Source organism: Bos indicus, chromosome 7 (assembly GCF_029378745.1).
Source record: "Bos indicus isolate NIAB-ARS_2022 breed Sahiwal x Tharparkar chromosome 7, NIAB-ARS_B.indTharparkar_mat_pri_1.0, whole genome shotgun sequence".
Classification (NCBI taxonomy): Eukaryota; Metazoa; Chordata; class Mammalia; order Artiodactyla; family Bovidae; genus Bos; species Bos indicus.
Genome location: NC_091766.1, coordinates 1,494,747 through 1,516,550, shown reverse-complemented (window position 1 = coordinate 1,516,550; position 21,804 = coordinate 1,494,747). Strand labels below are relative to the sequence as shown.

Genomic DNA, 21,804 nt, shown 5'->3' with positions numbered 1-21,804 from the left:
GAACAGGGAAGCCTGGCGTGCTGCAGTCCGTGGGGTCGCAAAGAGTTGGACGCAACTGAGCTACTAAACTGAACATTTTAAAAACGGAAAAACTCGATGCTAGTAATATCTGAGGAAATTGACATGTTTCAGATCATAGTAAGGATGTGTAAATAGGCACAGTGCTTTCAGAAAGTAATTTGACATTATATAGTTTTCATAAGCCATAAAAATGTTTGTAAACATTGACACATTATACCCCTGCAAGAAATAATACCAAAAAAAGAAAAAGAAGAATGTTATGTACAAGATGTTCATTGCATGATTATTTCTAATAGCCAAAAACTGAAAGCAGTGCAAGCATCTCTCAGTAGAAGAATGTGTGTGTAATGTCCATCCTTCTACTTATTTCAGCCACTATATTGTCACATGGACAGAAGAGCCTGGTGGGCTACAGTCCATGGACACGACTCAGTGACTAAACAACAACAACACATCTGACAGAAGCCAAGCAGTCTGTTCCCAGGAAAATGCTGTTCGTAGGTGGACAAACCGTTAAGTCCTGTTGCTTCAGGGACAGCCCTGCCTCCAGGGGCCCAAGGTTTGCACACTCGGTGTAGCCTCTCCATCAACCAGTGTCCCTCAGAAACTTCTTCTCTGGGGGCCTGTCTGTGCCCATGCATTCCAGTAAGGGAGCATTTAGAAGCTGCAGTTGCTTTTGGAACTGGGTATGCAGGTATACAAGTTTAAGTTTAAGCCACTGGTGAATTGTAGGAAACAAAGCTAACACTCAGCTACTAACTGTTCGTTGCCGTGCCCGGGCACTCAGGTGTCAGTGCTTTTGGTCTCAGCCCTGCCTTGCAGTGTGGTTGCTCTGGAGTCACGTGCCGAAAGAGCAGCGGCCTCAAAGGAGAGCCTGGAGCCAGGCTTTCCCTAGGCAGAGCTCGTCCGCTCTGATCAGGGCTTATAGTCCCCAGTGTGTCCCACCTGACTTGAGACCCCCTTGTCTCTGTTGACAGGACCAGAACCCTCCCAATGTCCCTGTACCAACCCAGGCTGCCAGTGTGGGGACTCAGCCGCCTGCTGTTTCCGTGGCCAGCACGCACAGTAGCACCTCCTATCTCAGTAACCAGCAGCAGGCAGCGGTAATGAAGCAGCATCAGTTGCTTTTGGACCAACAGAAACAGAGGGAGCAGCAACAAAAACATTTGCAGCAACAACAGTTTTTGCAAAGGCAACAGCACCTTCTGGCAGAGCAGGTAAAGAGAAAGGCGGGAGGAAACCCCACCCCCACCCTCCCCGTGTCTGCCTGCCTCCCAGGTCCCTGCGGTGGCCGCAGGCTTCGGTATGTATGTGTGTGGATTTGTGCTTCTTTGTGTGTCTGGTTTTAGAGTACTCTGGGAAACAAGAGTGTGCTATTTCTCAAACAGTGGAAGCCTGTGTCAGAGCAGCTTTATGTCACTTAGTGGGGATTAATGAAAGTGGAATCGCAATGTATTAGAACCATTTTTCCAGCAGCTACCAAAGCACTGAGCTCACTGATCCACCAATTTTCTGTGAGATCCTGCTTTGTTGTAGTTTGCTATAAGGCAGAACATAAAGTAGGGAAATGAAGATATCCCTGAGGTCCTGGGATTCGAGAATCCCAGGTTGTCAGGGACTGACAGCCCCCTCCTAGTCCTGCAGTTTGTTTGCCCCCTCGGTCATCAGATTGTCCTACGCAGATTCCAAGGTTACAGGAATTCTCAGGACTTTAAATTACATCCTTAAGACAGAAGAGAACTAGTTACCCAGAGGATAAAGTTGATTGAGGATGACTTTAAAATTCATATTACTGCCTCAGTTTCACCATGTATTAAATAACAGCTTTTGGGGGTATAATTCACATGACATACAATTCACCCATTTAAAGTATACAATTCAAATGGTTTCCAGTTTAGTCAGAGTTACGCACCATCACCATAACCAGTTTTAGAACATTACCTAGAAGAAACCCTGTACCCATTAAAAAGTTATTCCTTCATCTTCCTAAGCCTAGGCAACCACTGTCTGCTTTTTCTCCCTGTAGATTTGCCTGTTTGGGACATTTCATATAAAGCATTCGAGATTCAGCCGTACTGTCTGTGTATCAGAACTCCGTTCCTTTCTGTGGCTCCTTAGATCTGACCCATCATTCTGTGTCATACTGTTTATTAAGAATCCCCCAAATGAGATTATGAACATTATCTCCACAGATAAAAAATTGTCCACTTGGACAATTTACTTTTCTCTGATCGCTTTGTTTTTGTTTTATGTGGGTCTTGTTTTCTGTTGATCTTGGCATTTTCTAGGAGAAGCAGCAGTTTCAACGCCATCTGACCCGACCGCCCCCCCAGTATCAAGACCCAACACAGAGCACCTTCCCACAACAGGTTGGACAGTTCACAGGTGAGGAGTGTTTGAGACGATGATGTGGGGCAGGGCAAGGCAGGCGCTGAACAGGCGTTCCCCTTGTGCTGACTTTCTGCTGCCTGCTCAGCTTTGCAGTATAGGTGCCAAATGGACTCACATGCTCCTGTAGCTTCAGTCTGCGTAAGGAGCCTGGCTCTCTGGGTGCCCTGTAGGTCAGCCAGAGAAGGACAGAAGCAGGCTGCTTTGGCTGGGTCCCTGGCTGTATAGTCGTTTAAGGCAAAATCATCTCTAGTTGATAGATATCTTATCCATAGGAAGTGGCTTCTGTAATTCTTAAGAAAGTTCTTTGCTTCTACTGTTATGTGTCTCTTTAAAAAATGACCTTGTCCTATTTTCCAGATAAGGAGAAACTTCATGCACTTGTGGCCTTTTGCTTCTTTTCTTCTTTCTGTCTACTCATGTTGGTGTTAGCAGCAGACAGTTGATCTGGTGGGGGCAGGAAACATTCTGAGGTTTCAGCTGTCATGTCTCAGATATGTGAGAGAACCTGACCAGCATTGCTCAGGCTGTTGCTCTAGAAATAGAGAGTTCAGTTGATAGATGCAGAAAAGTCCAGGCCATACTTGCTTTTCTAGCTCTTGGACTATCTTCAAAACCTGTGCTTTCCTCGGTCAGTGACTCTTGCTATAACATGTCCTGATGAAGTTGCCCACAGCCGTGCTTCCAGAGGAGGCTGAGTGGGTTTTATGTTATGCTGACAGGACCAGGGGATTGAAGTCTGTGGGCAGCTCAGAAGATGAGCCTTGGCCAGCTTTCCTGCCTTCACCCCAGTTAATGTTGCTGTGTGTTATCATTGGGAAAGAAGTGGATTATTTCAGCATTTCTCTCTTTTTCAACTCAGTTTTTAGTTAGGTGCTAATGGAAAGCAGAAGAGGAGAAACAAAGTGTACCCAGTTGTGGCCAACTCCTGAACAGCCCCTCTCCTACGCACACAGTGCTGACACCACGCAGTCACTGCTTGAGACAGAGTCCCAGGTGGCAGGTTCCCCGAGGACAGGCCCTCTGTCCCCCCAGCACGGCCTGCGCCACAGAGCAGGCGCTCAGTACACGTCTTCTGATGGCCCCCCTCCCACACCCTGCGGTACCACATCGTGTGGGCCCTCATCCGAGTGGTCCTGTCAGTCCCCGGCCAGTGAGGTCTAAACCAGCCACAGTCCAGTTACCCTGCGGCTCTACAGCCCTGTCCCCATAAGGGGGCTGCAGCTCCTCTGAATCTGGCCAAGACTATCTCTTCCTTTTATCCCAGACACTCTCCCCACATCCTAGCCACAGAGTTTTCCCCTTCCTCTGTGCCTTTTTTTTTTCTTTTAATGTACCTGTCTTCATCTCCTTATTGCGGGCTCCATTCTACCCTGTGGGGAACTTTTGGCCCCCAGGGCTCTCTTAATGCATTAAGGTTGCCGTGATCATGAGGTCTCTGGTGAGGTATCAGAACACTGACTCTGCCTTTCATGCCTGTAGGACAGCAGTTGCTGTGTGGGTCTTAGATGTATCTCCATAGTGGTGGTGAAGAAACGCTAGCTTGGCTGACAGCACTTTCTCTGTCTTCTAGGGTCCTCTTCTGCCATGCCTGGCGTGAACAGCTTGGGTCCATCTAACTCCAGCTGTCCCCGAGTGTTCCCTCAGGCTGGGAATCTGATGCCAATGGGCCCTGGACACACTTCAGTTTCTTCTCTTCCCTCAAACTCAGGCCAGCAGGACCGGGGTGTGGCTCAGTTCACTGGCTCCCAAAGCATGCCACAGAGCAGCCTCTACGGCATGACTTCCAGCATAACCCAGATGGTTCCCCAGCCTCCGCCACAGGCCACCAATGGACATGCCCACATTCCACGGCAGACCAGCGTGGGCCAGAACACCTCGGTTTCAGCTGCCTATGGACAGAACTCGCTGGGGAACTCTGGTCTCTCCCAGCAGCACAGTAAGGGGACCCTGAACTCGGGTTTAACTAAGCCACAGGTCCCCAGGGTATCAGCAGCCATGGGAGGCCAGAATTCCACGTGGCAACATCAGGGAATGCCGAACCTGAGTGGCCAGCCCCCGGGAAACAGCGCCGTAAGCCCGTTCACTGCAGCCTCCAGTTTCCACCTGCAGCAGGCCCACCTGAAAATGTCCAGCCCGCAGTTCTCTCAGGCGATGCCCAGCAGGCCCATGGCCCCCATGAGCTCAGCAGCTGTGGCAGGGTCCATGCTGCCCACTGTGAGCACACAGCAGAGGACCAGTGCCCCTGTGCCAGCACCTCCCCAGGGAGCCCCGCAGCAGGGCTTGTCGGGCCTGAGCCCGGCGGGGCCTGAGCTGGGGGCCTTCAGCCAGAGCCCTGCCCCAGCCATGGGTGGCCGGCCAGGCCTGCACTGTGCCCAGGCCTACCCCGTGCGGACCGCAGGCCAGGAGCTGCCCTTTGCCTACAGTGGGCAGCCGGGCAGCGGCGGGCTGGCCAGCATGGCTGGGGACGCCGACCTGATCGACTCCCTGCTGAAGAACAGGACTTCCGAGGAGTGGATGAGCGATCTGGACGACCTCCTCGGGCCTCAGTAGCAGGAGGATTTGTGGTATTTTCAGTGTTCACACAGCCTGTAGTTTTGTTCTCAGATTCAAGAAAGAGTAACTGCTTTGGACCAAATCCCACAGCCCAGGGAGCTGGGCAGGCAGAGCTAGAGCCGCAGAGCCGAGGCCTGGTCCTCCCGGGACCGTGGGGCCCACGGCTCCCAGCCAGCAGTTGGGATGTCGGGCTGGCCCCCCCATCTGCTGGTGTCACTGTATGGGGTTGGGACAGCAGGACTGGGTTCTACGGGGGTTTTTTCTATCCATAAGACCAAAAAGCCAACCGTAAAACCCCACGATGCCAGCTTTATAAAAATCTGTGCTATCATTTTGATCTAATCCAAGATTTCTCCACTTGGCCCAGTGTTGGGACAGATTTTTGTTGAAACTTTATAGTGGAACTATTTGCAATTTGTAGCATAGAAAAGATTTTTTAAAGGTTTTAAGGTTTTAAAAGAGGTTAGGGTAGGTGGTTAAAATCTATAAGTGGCATTGGAAACTTAGGGTTTCCTTTTGATTAAGAGCCTTTTTTATTCCTGCTCTTTGTCAGCTTTCAGGACAAAGAGAGGCTCACTGGAAAATCGCACGTGCCAAAAAGGAACAGGATGCCGTGAGGAGCAGAGCTAGTGGCAGAGGTGCAGTCGTTACTGCAGCCCCGCGTTCTCCCAGAATGCTGTTCTTCCAGGTTGGCATTTAGGAAGACTTGGGCTGAGGAATCCCTTCCTCCAGTGTTTTCAGAGCAGGACCCCAGGCTAAAGGCTGAAATACAAACTGGGGTTCCTGTGTCTCTTTTGTTGTGACTCCTCACCTTTTGCAGTTTCTCTGGAGACTCGTATTTAATGTATTAGGAAGGTGATCATTGTTGAGTTGTGCACAGATGTCTTTTCTTTCACCCTATCTTCATTTCCCATAACCGTTCTTTCTGCCTCCTGTTCTTTATATCTCCAGCCCAAGTGGAAAACCTCCTTATGGCACTAATTCACTAGATTGGAGAGGAAAAGAGTCATTAGAATTCCCCAGGGAACCCTAGCGCTGTAAGGAGGCGGGTGTCCCCTCCCCAGAAAGCAGAGGTTCAGGGGAAGGAGGGAAAAGGACACAGGCCAGAGGAAGGGCCCCCGCTCCACTCTGCTCCCGCTGCCGCTGCCTCTTCAGACGACTTGCACTTTCTAGAGAGAATTGCTGTGTAACACTAACACGTCCTTGCTAAAAACTCAAGTGGATTTCTCTTTTAAGGTCTGTGACTGTCTAGGTCTTGACTAAGCTAAGAGTCCACATAGTATTACCTGTGGGCTGTTTGTGGAAAGTGAAGACGGAGAGAGCACTTCAATATAGCAAAAGCAAAATGGTAAGCATAGGGTGGAACTCTTTCAAATGGAATATTGGAGGGAAAATAGTACACTGAAAAGAGTGGCTTATATGCAGAATGATCTCTGGCAAAATCACCACCCCATTTTTATTTCCCTGGAGTTTCAAAATGGATAATTCAAGGAGTATCATACGTAAAGAATTGAGCCAGGAAAAATGCTCACACAGCCAGCTTGAGTGGCTTTGAGGGGATGAAGGGTTGTGCACACATTGGTCGTTACTTTGCACCAGCAGTGCCTTTCATGGGGGTGCTTGGACCCTCAGGTCTTCTCTAGTAGCCATTTGCCGCCGTGAGTGGCGTTGGGGCCATTTCCCTTTTATCTCCCTCGCAGCCTTCCCCGGAGGCTGAATATAGCTCAGAGAAAGGGATGCATCATAAAGCCAGTGAAGACGCCACCCTCTGAGTGAGTTCCCGAATCTGAAGGGGAAGAGGGTGACTTCAGTGGGTTTTTTTTTTACCAAAAATAGCGGGCTGGAGGCTGGTGGTGGGTCCCTGTTCCTCTCCCGGTCTCCCTCTGGCTGCCGCTCACCTCTGTCCTCGGCACTCACACCTCTGCCCCCCCTTTTGGGGAGGGCTGCCCCTGCCTTAGTTCTGGGGCCACCTAGACAGACGGCAGGCTTCTCACCTGCTGCAGTGTCAGAGCAATAAATGTGATGCTTGGGGTCCCCCCAGGGAGCTGCCAATGGCTTTATTTATGAATCTGGTTTTTGGGTAGTCAGGGAAGGAGACAACTCCACTTCAGTGCAAATCCCCATCTTCCAGGAGCCATGACTCAAAAGAAAAGGGTGCTCGGACTTTTGTTATACACATTTGCTTTGTGTAAATAAATGTTTACAATTTTATATTAAAGATGGAATAAGCGTTAGAGCTTCTGACTGTATATTTTTTACTTTTATAGATTTAAAAACTATGATCCTTTATATATGTGTTTTGGGGGGCTATAAGTTTTATGACAAACAGTTGGTATTGTTAACTTTTTACTGTCATCAAAGTACATAAAAATTCTATTAATTCCCTTATTCTTTTACTTCCTTAACTCTGGTATACACCAAAAAGAAGTCTTTACTTTCCTGTTTTATCACTATAAAATAATAAAAGTATTTTGCTAGTATGGAAACTGCCCACGTATTTTACTTCACATGGCCACGCCAGCAAGGCAGGAGGCGGACCAGCACGCAGCTGCTCTGCTTGGTAGTTGTGTGATTTGGCTGCTTTCTTAACGGACATTGGTGGTGGGGGTGTTGGGTTTGGTTTCCCTCAGAGTGACTTTTACTTTTGATGCTGCTAAGTCACTTCAGTAGTGCCTGACTCTGTGCGACCCCATGGACGGAAGCCTACCAGGCTCCCCGTCCCTGGGATTCTCCAGGCAAGAACACTGGAGTGGGTTGCCATTTCCTTCTCCAATGCATGAAAGTGAAGTCGCTCAGTCGTGTCTGACTCTTAGCGACCCCATGGGCTGCAGCCTACCAGGCTCCTCCATCCATGGGATTTTCCAGGCAAGAGTACTGGAGTGGGGTGCCATTGCCTTCTCCGTTACTTTTGATAGATAGATAGAAAATTAGCACTGACTTTGCCCAGGGCTGCCGGTCTCTCCCCTCTGGCTCATCCATGTCCTGAGTCTAACGTGAGGAAAGTTGGACCAGATAACTCAGGGATACCTTAGGTCCTTAGCAGTTCAAATGTTTCACTTAAAACCCTTGGGTTTATTGTCAATGCAGTTCTCTGGATCTTGTTTCGTTTCCTTTTTTTATTGTAAGAATACGTGTGCTCTGGCACGTTCACCCCCTCACTCCTGTTGGTATCACATTGTCAAGGGCATCAAATGGAGACACACCAGGAACCTGGAAAGCGCGTCTTCTCAGTGACCTCTCACCTCAGGCACAAGCTGGAAGAGGGTCAGGCCTGGAGAAGCTGAAGCTCTCGGAAGAGCAGGAGAGAGCAGCCTTCAGGGAGGAAGCCTGTCACGTGGTGGAATTAAAGATATGATTACTCTGATGAAGCCCTGAATGTAGGGCACAGGGAAGGGAAGAACACCAGACTCATGAAGTCTTGGCTGAGAATGCACAGAACGTGTGCGGGGGGCAGGGGGTTTGCTCTCCTTAGTGGTCAGAGAAGTCCGAAACAGAACAAAAGTGAGGCGGTTGTGCTGGTCAGAGCAACAGAGCTAAGAGTGCCCGCTGCAGCGTGATGAGGCAGGCTGCGGTACGACGTTCTCTGTGGGAAGAGATTTTGAAAAAGGTAGTAAGCTCCTTTAAAGTGTTCATGCCATCTGTCCACCCCAGCAATTCCAACTCTGAGAAGCCATCCTTGAAAATAAATCCAGGAGCAGAAAAAGTTGACGACAGTGGTGTTCCTGGTAGTAGTGTTTGTAACTGCAGAAAACTAGGAGAATCGGACAAAGAGTTGTCAGAAGGGATTAGTTAAGTAAGTTGCCGTACTTCCACCTGATGAGATATTATATATATATATATTTTTTTAATATTCAGAAGGTTTTTAAAAAATTTTAATTGGAGGGTGATTGGTTTACTGTTGTAAAACAGCGTGAATCAGCTATGCTGCTGCTGCTGTTCAGTCACTAAGTTGCGTCTGACTCTTTGCAACTCCATGGACTGTCGCCTACCAGTCCATGGGGTTTTCCAAGCAAGACTACTGCAGTTGCCATTTCCTTCTCCAGGGGATCTTTCCAGACGAGGGATCAAAGTCGTGTTTCCTGCTCGGCAGGCAGATTCTTAACCACTGAGCCACCTGGGAAGCCCCAAATCAGCCCTAAGTATACATAAATTCCCTCCCTTTTGAGCCTCCCTATCGCCCCCTCATCCCACCCCCACCCCAAGTCATGGCAAAGTGCCAAGTTGACCTCCCTGTGCTGAACAGCTGCTCCCACTATTTGGGAAGTGTTTGAACATAGTAACTTTTAGTGCTGGTTTTATCAAGCTTCTGTTGGGTGCAAACAGAAAAACTGGCTAACCCTGAAAATTCCCTGCCCCCAGTCTGCTTTTTAGGTTACTAGGTAACTCCCAGAATCAAAGGAGATGTTGAACAAGCTAGGCCTCAGGAGTGCCAAGGGTAGGCAGTTCTGGTGTGTTGAGAGTCACCAGGCAGGCTTGTGTGGAGGCAGGCTCACTCACCTGCTGTGAGCGTGTGCTGTGCCTGGCCAGGCATTGTGTCAGGAGCAGGGGGTGCAGCTGCAGTGCGGGAGAACAGGGCCCTGTTGCAGGGACTTCTAGTAGCATGTGGAAGGGGTGTCCTAAATGCGTGACTGGTTTCAAAATGATGAAATGTCAGGAAGGGACTGAAGCAGCGATAAGATTGTGCTGGGACTACCGGGAGGGAGGGGGTTGGGGGAGGCCTGAGAGGCTTGAGATGTGGTGGGCCCTGGACAGAGATAACTAACAGGCCGGCTGCCGACGGGAGCCAGTGAGAGGCCTGGGGAAGTGCACTTCATAGCCACATGGAATGGGAGAGGAAGTTCCCCAAAGGCGCTGTGCTACGTCGCTTCAGTCGTGTCCAACTCTGCAACCCCATGGACTGTGGCCCTCTAGGCTCCTCTGTCCATGGGATTCTCCAGGCAAGAATCCTGGACTGGGTTGCCATGCCCTCCTCCAGGGCATCTTCCCAACCCAGGAATCAAACCTATGTCTCTTATGTCTCCTGGATTGGCAGGTGGGTTCTTTACCTCCAGTGCCACTTGGGAAGCCAGTCCCCAAAGGAAGAGGGTGCTGTTCACAGGAAAGAAGGAGTGCTGAGAGAGCAAAATGAACAGATGCCCGAAAAATGTTCAATTAAAAACTGCCCCTCTCCAGGTGCCCCCAGCACTGCAGCATCCGGAGGCCTGTGCTACTCTGGGGTCTTTGCCAGTCCAGCCAGGGAGATGCTGAAGTTACAATAGGGTGCTGTGCTCATCCCTCGGGTGACTTCTGCCATCATTCGCGTGTTTATCAGTCAGCCTTAAGGCCAGTCAGCTGATGAGGGCACGGAAATGGCAATGTAGCCGTAAAGCTGTTAAATGAAGCAAAATGATGGTTGCCTGTGAACTTGCTCCAAGACTAATCAGCTGAAAGCTCCGGGCCCTCCAGGACTGACACGGGAATGGTGGGTGACGTTTTAGAAACGGATCTGCACGTGGGATCAGTTTGCCTACTGGACATTTCCCTTTTGGTCTTCAAGCTGATGGCGCATCCGCCACTTTTCAGATAATTTGCCCTCTAAATGGTTGCAGTAAGCAGGGCTGCAGACCCTAGTTGGTACATGCAGACCATTTCATGAAACTTGAGGGGGAAATGGCTTCAGACCCTCACTCAAAGTGGAATCCAGCAGGGCAAGGACAGGACACACGGATCCGCCTTGATACCGGTGTCCTGGAATGCAGAGACTCAGGCAGCCTGCAGAGAAGGAGAGGCCATCCACTGCCGAAAGAGACGTGGCAACAAACAGCGGCTGTGCCGTGATGAGCTGGCGAGGAGCTCTAGAGCCCTCTTCTGTCTGGTGGGGCTCGGTGGGGAGAGTCCCTGCTGCAGGTGACTCTGCAGGTCCTGGCCGATGGGCGCCTCACACGTGGGGGCTGTCAGGTCCGCACCGGAAGTCCAAGCAGAAGGCTCCGTTTGTCTTTGTATCTGGAAAGCAGAACTTTTCCAGGTTATGGAAAGAAAAGCTGGGGTTCCATGTACTTAAACTGTGAAGGAGCTAGCTCCACTTGATGCAGCTGAGGTGCGTGCTCCCTGCTCTACCTTTGAACTTATCACTGCTGACCACCACCATCTCTCACCTTGAGTTTTAAGACTCTAGACTGGTTGCATACTGTCTTAGGTACTCACTTCTTTTGTGTAACGCAGGGTGGAGCCCGACCACATACAGTCATCTTCAAAATCAAGAGCTGCATATGTTACTGTCCTTCCTACTATGTCATGTTACCATGGGAGTTAGAGACCAGGGGGTCCTTGCCCCCAAGTAGTAAGAAAGTCCAAATCTGCTTTATTAGCCGTATCTCCCCCTGTGCCATTTCTTCTTTTGGATCCTTGCTTGTGCAGTAAAAGATGGCTTTTCTTAAACTCTGCTGCTGCCTCTCGTTCCTCCTGTTGAACCTGTCCAACCTCCTCTGTTGGCTCCTCTCTCCAGCCATCCATCGTTTTAGCCCTGCCATGGTGTTAAAGGAATATTAGGACAAGAGAGCAAGACGGTCTGAGCCCAGTCCTGCTCCCACAGACGATGCGAGCCCAGCCGCCTCTTTAGGACTGAGGGGCTCCTTTCACCAAATGCCGGGAATGCTGGCTGCTGCCGGCTCTCAGCTGTGTCCACCTTCAGTGGAAGGGAGCTGCCTTCCTTGCCTGTGGCTCAGGGGTGGCCCACCTCTGGAACCTGGCCCACATGGGGGTACAGAGGCCACTGGAGTGGGCTGCCATGTCTTCTTCCAGCAGATCCTCCTGACCCAGGGATCGAACCCACATCTCTCATGTTTCCTGCACTGTCAGGCAGGGTCTTTACCTCTAGTGCCACCTGGGAAACCCAAGATATAAAATACCACTTACATGAGGTATTTTAGTTAAATTCACAGAATCAGAGCTGAATGGTGGTGCCAGGGGCTGGAGGAGGGGAAATGCTAATCAATGGGCGAAATGTTTCAACGAAGCAAGATGAAGAAACTCTAGAGGTCTCTATAACAAGAATAAAGAACACTGTATTACACACTTAAAATTTCAAGAGGGTATGTTAAGTCTTCTTAATCAAAATAAAAATTTTAAAAGATCTATGGTGTCAGGGGATTATTCCTGGGGCCATCACCAATGCAGTGAAGAAAGACTGACAAGCTAAGGATGACTAAGCACCAACTTAAGAAACCAAAGGGCCTGTTTGGCAGGTTCTGAGAAGGGCGGACAGACTGAGGGGATCAGGGCAGGACTTGGGGGTTAAAAGTGCAGCTTGAACTTGCAGCCCACCAAATCTGCTACACAAAGGTTACTGTCATTGTTAGGAAGAAGAGGGATCCTGACACTTGGGGTGGGGGGTAACATCTGATTGATGCCCTAGAAAGTCTTGGAAGTCCAGGTCCCCGTGCAACCTCGAGGCCCACAAACACAGCCTGCTCCTCCTCCTTAAGGGTTGGTACTTTCTCTTGCTTAAAAGTCATGCACAAGCCTCTTTGCACTTCCCCTCCTGGCTGCTGGACCAATGATGAGGGTTATGTAATAACAACCTGGCTGGGAAAGCTGGGCCTGCCAAGAGAGGAAAGGGACAATATGCCAGAGGCACTCGGGGACCTTGCCAAGATGGATGGGCAGGAGCTGCGTGTGTGGGACCAAGAAGAGTGGGGTGTGGGCAAGGTGGTGCTAACGGCAGACCAGCCTAGGGAGGCTTCCTCCGTGTGGGACGGCCCTGCTGTAACACGGGACGACCTACCCTGGTGCTGCACTCCCAGGAGCCACGCTAACAGGCCCCTGGCGTGGCTCTCGGAGGCCTTGAGAAAGCCATGGCCCGTGCTCAGGGAAGGAGAAATGCAGTAGCTGCTGCAGCAATCAGCAGAGTAGAGGTCCACGTGCTCCGTGAAAGGTATGCTCGAGTGGACAGGCTGTATTTGGGATGGGCCTCAAAATCTACCAGTTAGTTATGTTCTTCAAGAGGATCCAGAGGACATCCCATTTACCAAGAAGAGAGGACCCGGGTGGCCCCTACGAGAAGGTGGACGGCCACCCCTCCGAGGCCGAGACTGAGCAGGAGATATAATAGAACCAGGCTCCCTGATAGTAATGGCGTCATGGGGGTCCCAAGCAATAGGGCCAGGTGGCAGCCCGGACCTTCAGAAGCCAGATGTGAACAGCTAGCGAACGAGCAGCCGGGTTGGAGGACCCAACCCGCAGAAAGCTAGGGAGCTGTTAACGGATCATAGTGTACCCAGGGACGACTAGCTAAGCAGCTGACAAGGGGCTGGCTTCCGCTATACAAGCAGAAGGACTCGACAATGGGCCATTGATTGGGTGGCTGAGGGAAGCCGCCCCAAAAGTCACAAGACGTTGCCCAGTTTCCAGACAGGCAGCCGTTACTGTGAATGATACAATGATTCTCCCTGTCCTTCCCAATGGGAGTTATAGCTAATACCTAAATGTTTTTAGGTCATTTGTATACGAGGTCTGAGCTGACAGTGACACCTGGGGATGCTGAGTGTCTTCATGACTCCCTCATTAGGTTAGGGTAGTAAGAGGAGACAGGAAACAGAGTCCTAGCCCAGGTCTAACTCACAATGGAACCACTGGGGCCACAGACCCACCCCCCTGCTTCTCTAGCCCTGATGTTCAATCAGAACAGGCACACCTGATCATTACAGAACCCTCCCATTGGTGAAAGCCTTGGAAATTGCTTCTCCCAGCAAAGAGAGTATAAAAAGTAATACTGCATTCTGGAGGGAAAAGTTGAGATTAGTACCACCCTAAAAGCCTTATGGCTTCCCTGGTGGCTCACTTGGTAAAGAATCTGCCTGCAATGCAGGAGACCCCAGTTCAATTCGTGGATCAGGAAGATCTGTTGGAGAAGGGGTAGGCTACCCACTCCAGTATTCTTGGGCTTCACTTGTGGCTCAGCTGGTAAAGAATCTGCCCTCAATGCAGGAGTCCTGGGTTCGATCCCTGGGTTGGAGGATCCCTTGGAGAAGGGAAAGGCTACCCACTCCAGTATTCTGACTGGAGAATTCCATGGAGTGTATGCAGGGGTACTGGTCTCCCTCACATATGCTCATTTAATCCAGCAGTCCCTACAAACAGCAAATAGTCGCTGGCAGAAGACTTGGACTGCTGTGAACTCAGCCAAGTTGAGTTCAAACGTCAGCAGCAACAAACATCAGCCGGCTTCTGCTGTCAGCCACCCTGGTGCTGAGAAAAGGGGCTTATGAATAAACAAGCTATTACGATCAGTAGGGGGGGCTCTGCATGATCCCAGCAGCATTGCCCTAACTCACCAAGGCTTGTTTAGCTCTGACACTGCTGAATATCCACCCTGCTAGTGACAGAGACCAGGGCCAAGCCTGTGAGGCAACTCATCCCTCGAGTAGACCAGCCGGCCACTTGGTGGCACGTTGGCCCCTTCCATGCCGGAAAGGGGCAGACATTCACCTCTTCTTTTCTTTCCTTCTTTCCCCACCTTGCCCCCCTTGCTTTTCATTTTCAAATCATTTCAGAGTTACAAAAAGAGCTGTGAAAACAATACAAAGACCTAAAAACATTTTGCGAAGCTGTGGCACACCCGAAAAACCACGTATCGTGTGGTTGGTTCCCTTTATATGAAATGTCCAGAAAACAGATCAGTGGTGGCCTGGGGCTGCGATCTTTACAGGGAGATGAAAATGTTCTAAAATCAGATTATGATGCTTGCACAAATGGGTAAATTTAAATGGATGAATATTCTGGTATATATACCTCAATAAATTTTTTTTTTTTTTTAAATAGTGCAAAGGGGACTTCCCTGGTGGTCTAGTGGTTAAGAATCTGCCTGCCAGTGCAGAGGCTGTGGCTTCAATCCCTGGTTTAGGAAGTTCCTACATGTCTCAGAGCAGCTAAGCCCAGGCCACAACTACTGAGCCAGTGCTCTGGAGCCGGCATGCCACAGCTACTGAGCCCATGTGCCACAGCTTCTCATGGCTGCACTCCTCAAGCCTGTGCAAAGAGTAGCCCCTGCTTGCCACAGCTGGAGAAAAGCCCATGAACAGCAGCAAAGACCCATCGCAACCAAAATAAGTAAATAAATCTTTAAAAAAAAAAAAAATCTGCCTTACAATGCAGGGGATGCAGGTTCAATCCCTTGTTGGGCAACTAAGATCCCACATGCCACCAATTAAATTTTATAAAATCATTATATTGAAAACTTTTACTCACTGAAGCTTCAGCAGTAAATGCAAAATATTGGAGTGACCCTAACTGCTCATGCAGCAGGATCATTGCATAAACTCTAACACCCACAATGGGGTCACCAACAGCAGCAAGAAAGAATGAGGAAGAGCTCTATGAACTGGTTCAGCATGCTGTCCAGGATGTTTCGCTGTATTTCTTTAGGAAAGAAGGCAAACTGCAGAAGAGTATATCTAGTATGTTACCTTTTGTATAAGAAAAAAGAAGAAATCAGAAAATTTGCATGTGTCTACTCATATATGCAAAATAAGAAAGAAGGAAAGAAAACCACAGGGAGACGAACCAGAAACTGAAGGGGAGTGTGGGTGGGAATGGGATGGCAGCAGAGACCCTTCTCTGAGCAGACTTTTGAAAATTTGTGAATGTCTTATATTTATATTCTCAAAAGTCAAAAAGAAAGAGAGATAATAAATAAAGTCAATAAGGAGGAGAAACACATGTATCGTTTGGACTACATGCCCTCAGGCTGAAGACGAAGAGAAAACTAGACAAACATGCAACTCCAGCTTGTAGGTTTCTGGAGGCAAAAGTTAGCAGTTCTGGAACTCTCGCCTGTGCAAGTATGTAAATAACATTTTGGGTGATGGGAGCTAGATTTTTTACTGTTGGTGAAACTTGGAGTTATGGAAAGGAGGAAGGATAGAATGAACCCTGTGGTTTAAGATTTAAAACTGTCAGTGCAAACTCACGGTTTTTAACATAGAGATATAGGTAAAGATATGCATCTCTATGTGTGTGTGTGTGTGTTTACACATATATACACACACATAAATATACATATACACATTGCATATATTTACATATACATACACACACAACCTGTGTGTGTGTGTGTATGTGTGTATACATACATCTCTTTCCCAGTTTTTTCCCCCAAGAAGGCATGGACACAATGATACCATAGTTGCGGTGAGCACACCTGCGCCCAGACTTTGGTTTCTAAATACCATTGTCCACTAAAAAGAATAGTCTTGTCCTTGGAGGAATGGCTGATTCCAGTGCTGGAACAAGGGAAATACTTGGATGCATTCTGAGAATCTTACTGTGATAGAAAACAAGGACATGCTCAGAGGAAGATGTGTGCAAGTCAAAAGGATACAGAAGCCAGTTTGAAGGCATACGTGCCGTGCGTGCATGTTAAGTCGCTTCAGTCGTGTCCGGCTCTTTGCGACACTGTGGACTACAGCCCTCCAGGCTCCTCTGTCCATGGGATTGTCCAGGCAAGAATACTGGAGTGGGTTGCACTTCCTTCTCCAGGGGATCTTCCCGACCCAGGGATCAAATCCAGGTCTCTTACGTCTCCTGCTTTGGCAGGCAGGCTCTTTACCACTAGTGCCACCTGGGAAGCCCCTTTGAAGGCATACCCACCGACCAAATCTCGGACAATATGTACATCAAAATAAATAACGGCAATAAAATATTATAACCCATTAAGTAAAATTATTTTTTTTTAATTTAAGAATTTGAGTTCCCAATGATTCAGATAAGTAAATAAATAGAAAAGAAGAGGAAATTCTTTCTTAGTAATAAAGGTAAAAAGAATGATGGAATTAGAAAATCATATTTGACCACCATCTTCAGGCAAGAATCACTAATACTTGTTAAAATAGGGGGGTGAAAGTTGGAGAAGAAACAGGAGTTTTTACATATTCTCAAAATCTGGCTCTACAAAAGTACTTACCTCAATGGGGGAAAAAATGTTAAAGATAAACAAAGTCAGACAACAAGTAGGGGAGGTAATGGAGCGAGGACTCCAGCAGTGTTCAGAAAGTGAAAAATTACAAAAAGCGGGTAAGAAAATCGGCCAATGTCAAAGTGATTAGGCCATTCATGTCTGCTAACTGGTACTACCGAAGTTAGATTTTCTCTCTCTCCCAAACACTGGTGGAAGAGGCCCCTGTCTTCCTGATTATGAAGTTTCAAGGGGATGACACTCCTTGAGAAAGACACTCCTGGGATGTAAGAGATACAAACACATCTTAAAGGGAAAGAGGAAGTTCTTACAAATTGTAGATTTTTAAAAATAAATCCTCTAAGAACAGGGAAATCAGGAGCCTAACTTTAGGTGTTGGCTGGAACAAACGGCAAATTCTTGTGTCAGCCTAGAGCTTTTCATGGTCCTCAAGGGGTCATCCCAGGGATAGGCACAGCCTCAGGCTGAGTTTGGGCAAAGTCCTTTAGGGGAAGGGTTTTCTCCAGGGCGTGTGGGCTGAGAGTTCTTGCCGTTCTCATAGAGAAACCAGCAGACACCATGCTAACAGCACAGGGAAGCCTCACCAGACTGACATCACTGGTGCTAAGGACACCACTTCTCTGACATTCCTGCCCAAACTTCGGCATCAGTTATAATCCTCAGATAAACCCAAATAGGGAGGTCTCTGCAAAATAAGTGACCTGTGATCACACAAGACCAAGAAAGATACATGAACTCATAAACTGTTTCATACTAAAAAGAGACTGAAGACTTTTGACAGCTGAACCCAACATGTAATCCTGGAGTCCATAAAAACAGTACTGAGGGATTTCCCTTGTACTCCAGTGGCTAAGATTGCACGCTCCCAATGTTGGGGGCCTGGGTTCAATGCTTTGTTAGGGAACTAGATTCCGCATGCTCCAATAAAGTTCAAAGATATCCCAGATGCCTCAACGGAGACTGAGGCAGCCAAATAAATACAGAAATAACAAAACAAAAACAAAACACTATTGGGACAATTGGCAACATCTGGTTAAGGTGTTATTGATTAGATAATGATACTGACCGTTTAAAAACTGAGATATAATTGACATAACATTATATTAGTTTCAAGTGTAACAACATAACGATTCAATATTTGTGTGTATTGACAACTGTTGCTGTTGTTGTTCGGTCACTAAATTGTGTCCAACTTTTTGTGACCTCCTGGACTATAGCCTGCCAGGCTCCTCTATACGTGGGGATTTCCAGGTAAGAATATTAAAGTGGGTTGCCATTTTCTCTCCAGGGCGTCTTCCTGGACCAGGTATCAAAACTGCATCTCCCGCAAAGACAGGTGGATTCTTTACCCCTGAGCCACCAAGGAAGCTGACTGCCCTAATGTTAATTTTCTGATTTTGCTCATTGTACTCTAGCTGTACAAGAGAATGTTCATACACACAGAGGTATTGATGAACAAAGGGCTATTTTGTATGCAAATTATCCTCAAATGGCTCAGAAGGATAATATGTGTGTATATGTATATCTCTGTGTGTGTCTGTGGATACAAAGAGAGAGAGACCAGAGACAGATAAATATAGTAAAAGAATAGAAACCTGGGTTAAGGCTATACTGCAATTCTTTATATTCTTCTTTCTAAGCTTTAAGTATAAAATTATGTTAAAAAAAGTTTTGGGGCAAAAATGCAACCCCAATCTGACATAAAAAGCAACTTAATTCCAAATGGATTAGAGATGTCAGTGTGAAAGTTATCAAACTTTGACAATAAGGTAGGGTAGGAGAATGGGCCTCCCTGGTGGCTCAGTGGTAAAGAATCCTCCTGCTGATGCAGGAGACATGGGTTAGATCCCTGGGTCTGGAAGATCCCCCGGAGAAAGAAATGGCAACCTACTCCAGTACTCTTGCCTGGAGAATCCCACGGACAGGGGAGCATGGCAGGCTGCAGCTCATGGAGTTGGAAAGGAGTCGGACACGACTTAGTGACTAAACAGCTGGAGGTTACGCTCTAGGACTCTTACTGGGGCTCGCCAGAAACACGTCACATCTCTGTGTCCACTGCAGATCCTGTAGTCCCGGGGACCTGCTGAGTCTTGTGGGCCAAGCAGCATCTGCTTGCGTGCTGCAAAGGCCTTTCCGTCCCATGGCCCTATTCACAGCCTTCTGTGCCACCTGGCGTATGTGTCTCTTCAGGGTCCCCAGGTATGGAGTGTGCCGCCTCCAAAACCCAAGTTTTCTCTTCCTTTCATCATGATAGGAGGTGCAAAGTGCAGTAGCCTGTACTTAGCTCCAAGCGATGTCTGAGATGCCACTGCCTGGTGATCTCACCAAGGGGACAAGCCCCCGACGCTCCGGAGTGCCTGCGTCTCACCAAAGCCTTGATGTACTCAACACTTCCTGCTCACCAGGTGAATTCACACCAGGTCATCAATATAAGGACTCACGACTCAAGCTGCCAAGAGTCCCTTGTCAGTGGAGACACACAGGATTCGCTTAATTTTCCCAGCAATGATGACAAACACATGTGGAAAGCTGCCACCTGGGGAAACTCATGAGACTCAGCACCAAGGTTTTTGTTAGCAGCAGGTCACACAGGTGCCCTCTGCTGGCATGTACTAAGATTCCAGGCTCCCAAAAAGAAGGCAGGTGTTCAACATAAACCCAAACAATTTTGACACAGTGAGCCATTTTTATCAGTGGTGGGAACCCTCCAAAATCTAAGTTCCCAGATGCGTTGCAAGCAGGTTGCAAGGACATCAGTCTCAGGACTGTTAGCTGTTTCTCACGCACTGCCAACCACCTCATGTGACCACACTAATGAAGCATGCAGGAACCAGGGAATTGACTCAGGGGTCCTGGACCCAGTGGTTCGTGTGAAAAAGACCCGGGCTGGGACTTTATTTGGGAAGCCAGAGTATGCTTGGATTGTTACCTGACTCCTAGGTTGCCCCCCTGCTCTAAGAAGGAAGTCAGTGATGGTGCTTCAGGTCCCTGGATGTCAGTGTTAAATCAGCTCTGTGTCCCACTCTCCTCAAAGACCCAAGACTATGTATCCCCCTTTCCTTAGAGCCTGCCATTTACCAAGGCAACAATGGATGCGCTAGTGCTGGGGGCATAAGCGTCACTCAAAAGCCCAGAGTGGCCATCTTCTGCAGTCTGCGTGGGGGACAGGAGGTGACATTATAGAACTGGGTTCCATGGGAAAGACAGAAATTATAAGAGTCAGAAATACCAGAGGCCAGAAATTTGGAAATTTAAAAATAAATGCTTAGTTGAAATAAAAAGAAATCTAAGAGGTTAGATGGCAGCACAGAACTGTCAGAAACCACGTGTCACTGATGACCATGATGGTCAGCAAGATCAGGATGCTGGGATCTGGAGGGGCAGCTCACAGAACAATGTTCCTAGTGACAGGAGAGATGGGCTGCTTGACAGCTGCAGCCAAGAAAGTTGGACAAGCAGAAAGCCAGGTTAGCTGCCCCAGGAAAATTCATAATCCCTTATCCCATTTCCAGACCTTAATTAAGTTCTCAGATCCAGAACCTACTGACTGAAGTCAAGGCCAGGCCCCTGGTGAAAACTGCAATGCCTGGCCAGTGTTTCCTCCATCCTTCCCGAAAGGGGTCTACGCAGTTTACCCAGGTAAATCTTCTTGCTATCAAGATGGGAAAGTTTTTTAAAAAGTATAATTGACTTAAAATATTATATTGGTTTTGGGTGTCTATAACTAATAGTGATTCAATAGTGATCCAATATCTTTAAACATTACATGCGATCCCACGAGAGTTCTTTGTATATTCTGGTTACAGGCCCTTCATCAAACATATGTTTGCAAATATTTTCCCTGAGTCTATGGATTACCTTTTAATTCTAGTAGTATGTTTAAATTTTGATGAAGTTTAATTCATTCTTTTCCCCTAATGGATCACTGGTGTTTGTTCTAAGAAACTTTTGCCTAAGCCAAGGTCTCAAATTCTTTCCCCTGTGTTTTCTTCAAGAAACTTTTACTGCTTTAGGCTTTACAATTAAGAATATGACCCATTTTGATCTACTTCTCAGATATGTGTGAGATATGAATGCAAGTTTGTTAATGCAGCTCTGTATGTCCTGTGTCCCAGCAGCATTTGTAGAAAAGGCTGGTCATCTGACACATCTGATAAAGGGCCATTCCCCAAAGTATAACAAGGACTTAAAATGCAACAATAAGAAAGCAACTCAATTTTTTAAAAAAAGGTCAAAAGACCTTAACACACACCTCACCAGAGGGCATACAGATGGCCCTCTGTATGCCCCATACAGAATAAGCACATGAAGAGGTGTTCCACATCACATGTCATTAGGGAATGCAAATCAAAATGACAAGACACCGCTGCAGATCCTCTGGAATGGCCAAAGTCCGGAGTGCTGACACCACTGAATACCGGCCAAGATGTGGAGCAACAGGAGCTCTCGCCCGTTGTGATGGGCGTGCAGAACGGTACAGCCGCTGTGAGAACAGCTGGCGGGGTTCTGACTAAACTAAATAGACTCTTACCATACGATCCTGCAATCACAGTCTTTGGTATTTACCAAAATGAGCTGAGAACTTACATCTATGCAAAGACCTGCACATAGAATAGATGTTTACAGCAGCCTTATTCATAACTGCTGAAACCTGAAAACGACCAAGATGTCCTTCAGTAGTGAGTGGATAAATAAACTGGTACACCCAGACGATGGAATATAATTCAGCACTGAAAATAAGTGAGCTATTAAGTCATGAAAAGACATGGAGGAGCTTTATTTTTTTTTCCTTTTTTTAATTTTTTTACTTTTGTATTGGTTTTGCCATACATCAACATGAATCCGCCACGGGTGCACACGTGTTCCCCATCCTGAACCGTCCTCCCACC

The 21,804-nt window shown here is 47.9% G+C and overlaps 1 protein-coding gene across 1 annotated transcript in view; it reads left to right on the top strand.

The window, feature by feature from the left end:
- MAML1 (mastermind like transcriptional coactivator 1) overlaps positions 1-7,445 on the top strand; it is a 62,007-nt gene extending 54,562 nt beyond the window's left edge. The window contains exons 3-5 of the mRNA XM_070792329.1: positions 999-1,238; positions 2,310-2,406; positions 3,983-7,445. Coding sequence (XP_070648430.1) covers positions 999-1,238; positions 2,310-2,406; positions 3,983-4,962 — 1,317 coding nt within the window. The 3' untranslated portion in view covers positions 4,963-7,445. The remainder of the gene's footprint in view (positions 1-998; positions 1,239-2,309; positions 2,407-3,982) is intronic.
- Positions 7,446-21,804: the final 14,359 nt, after the last annotated feature.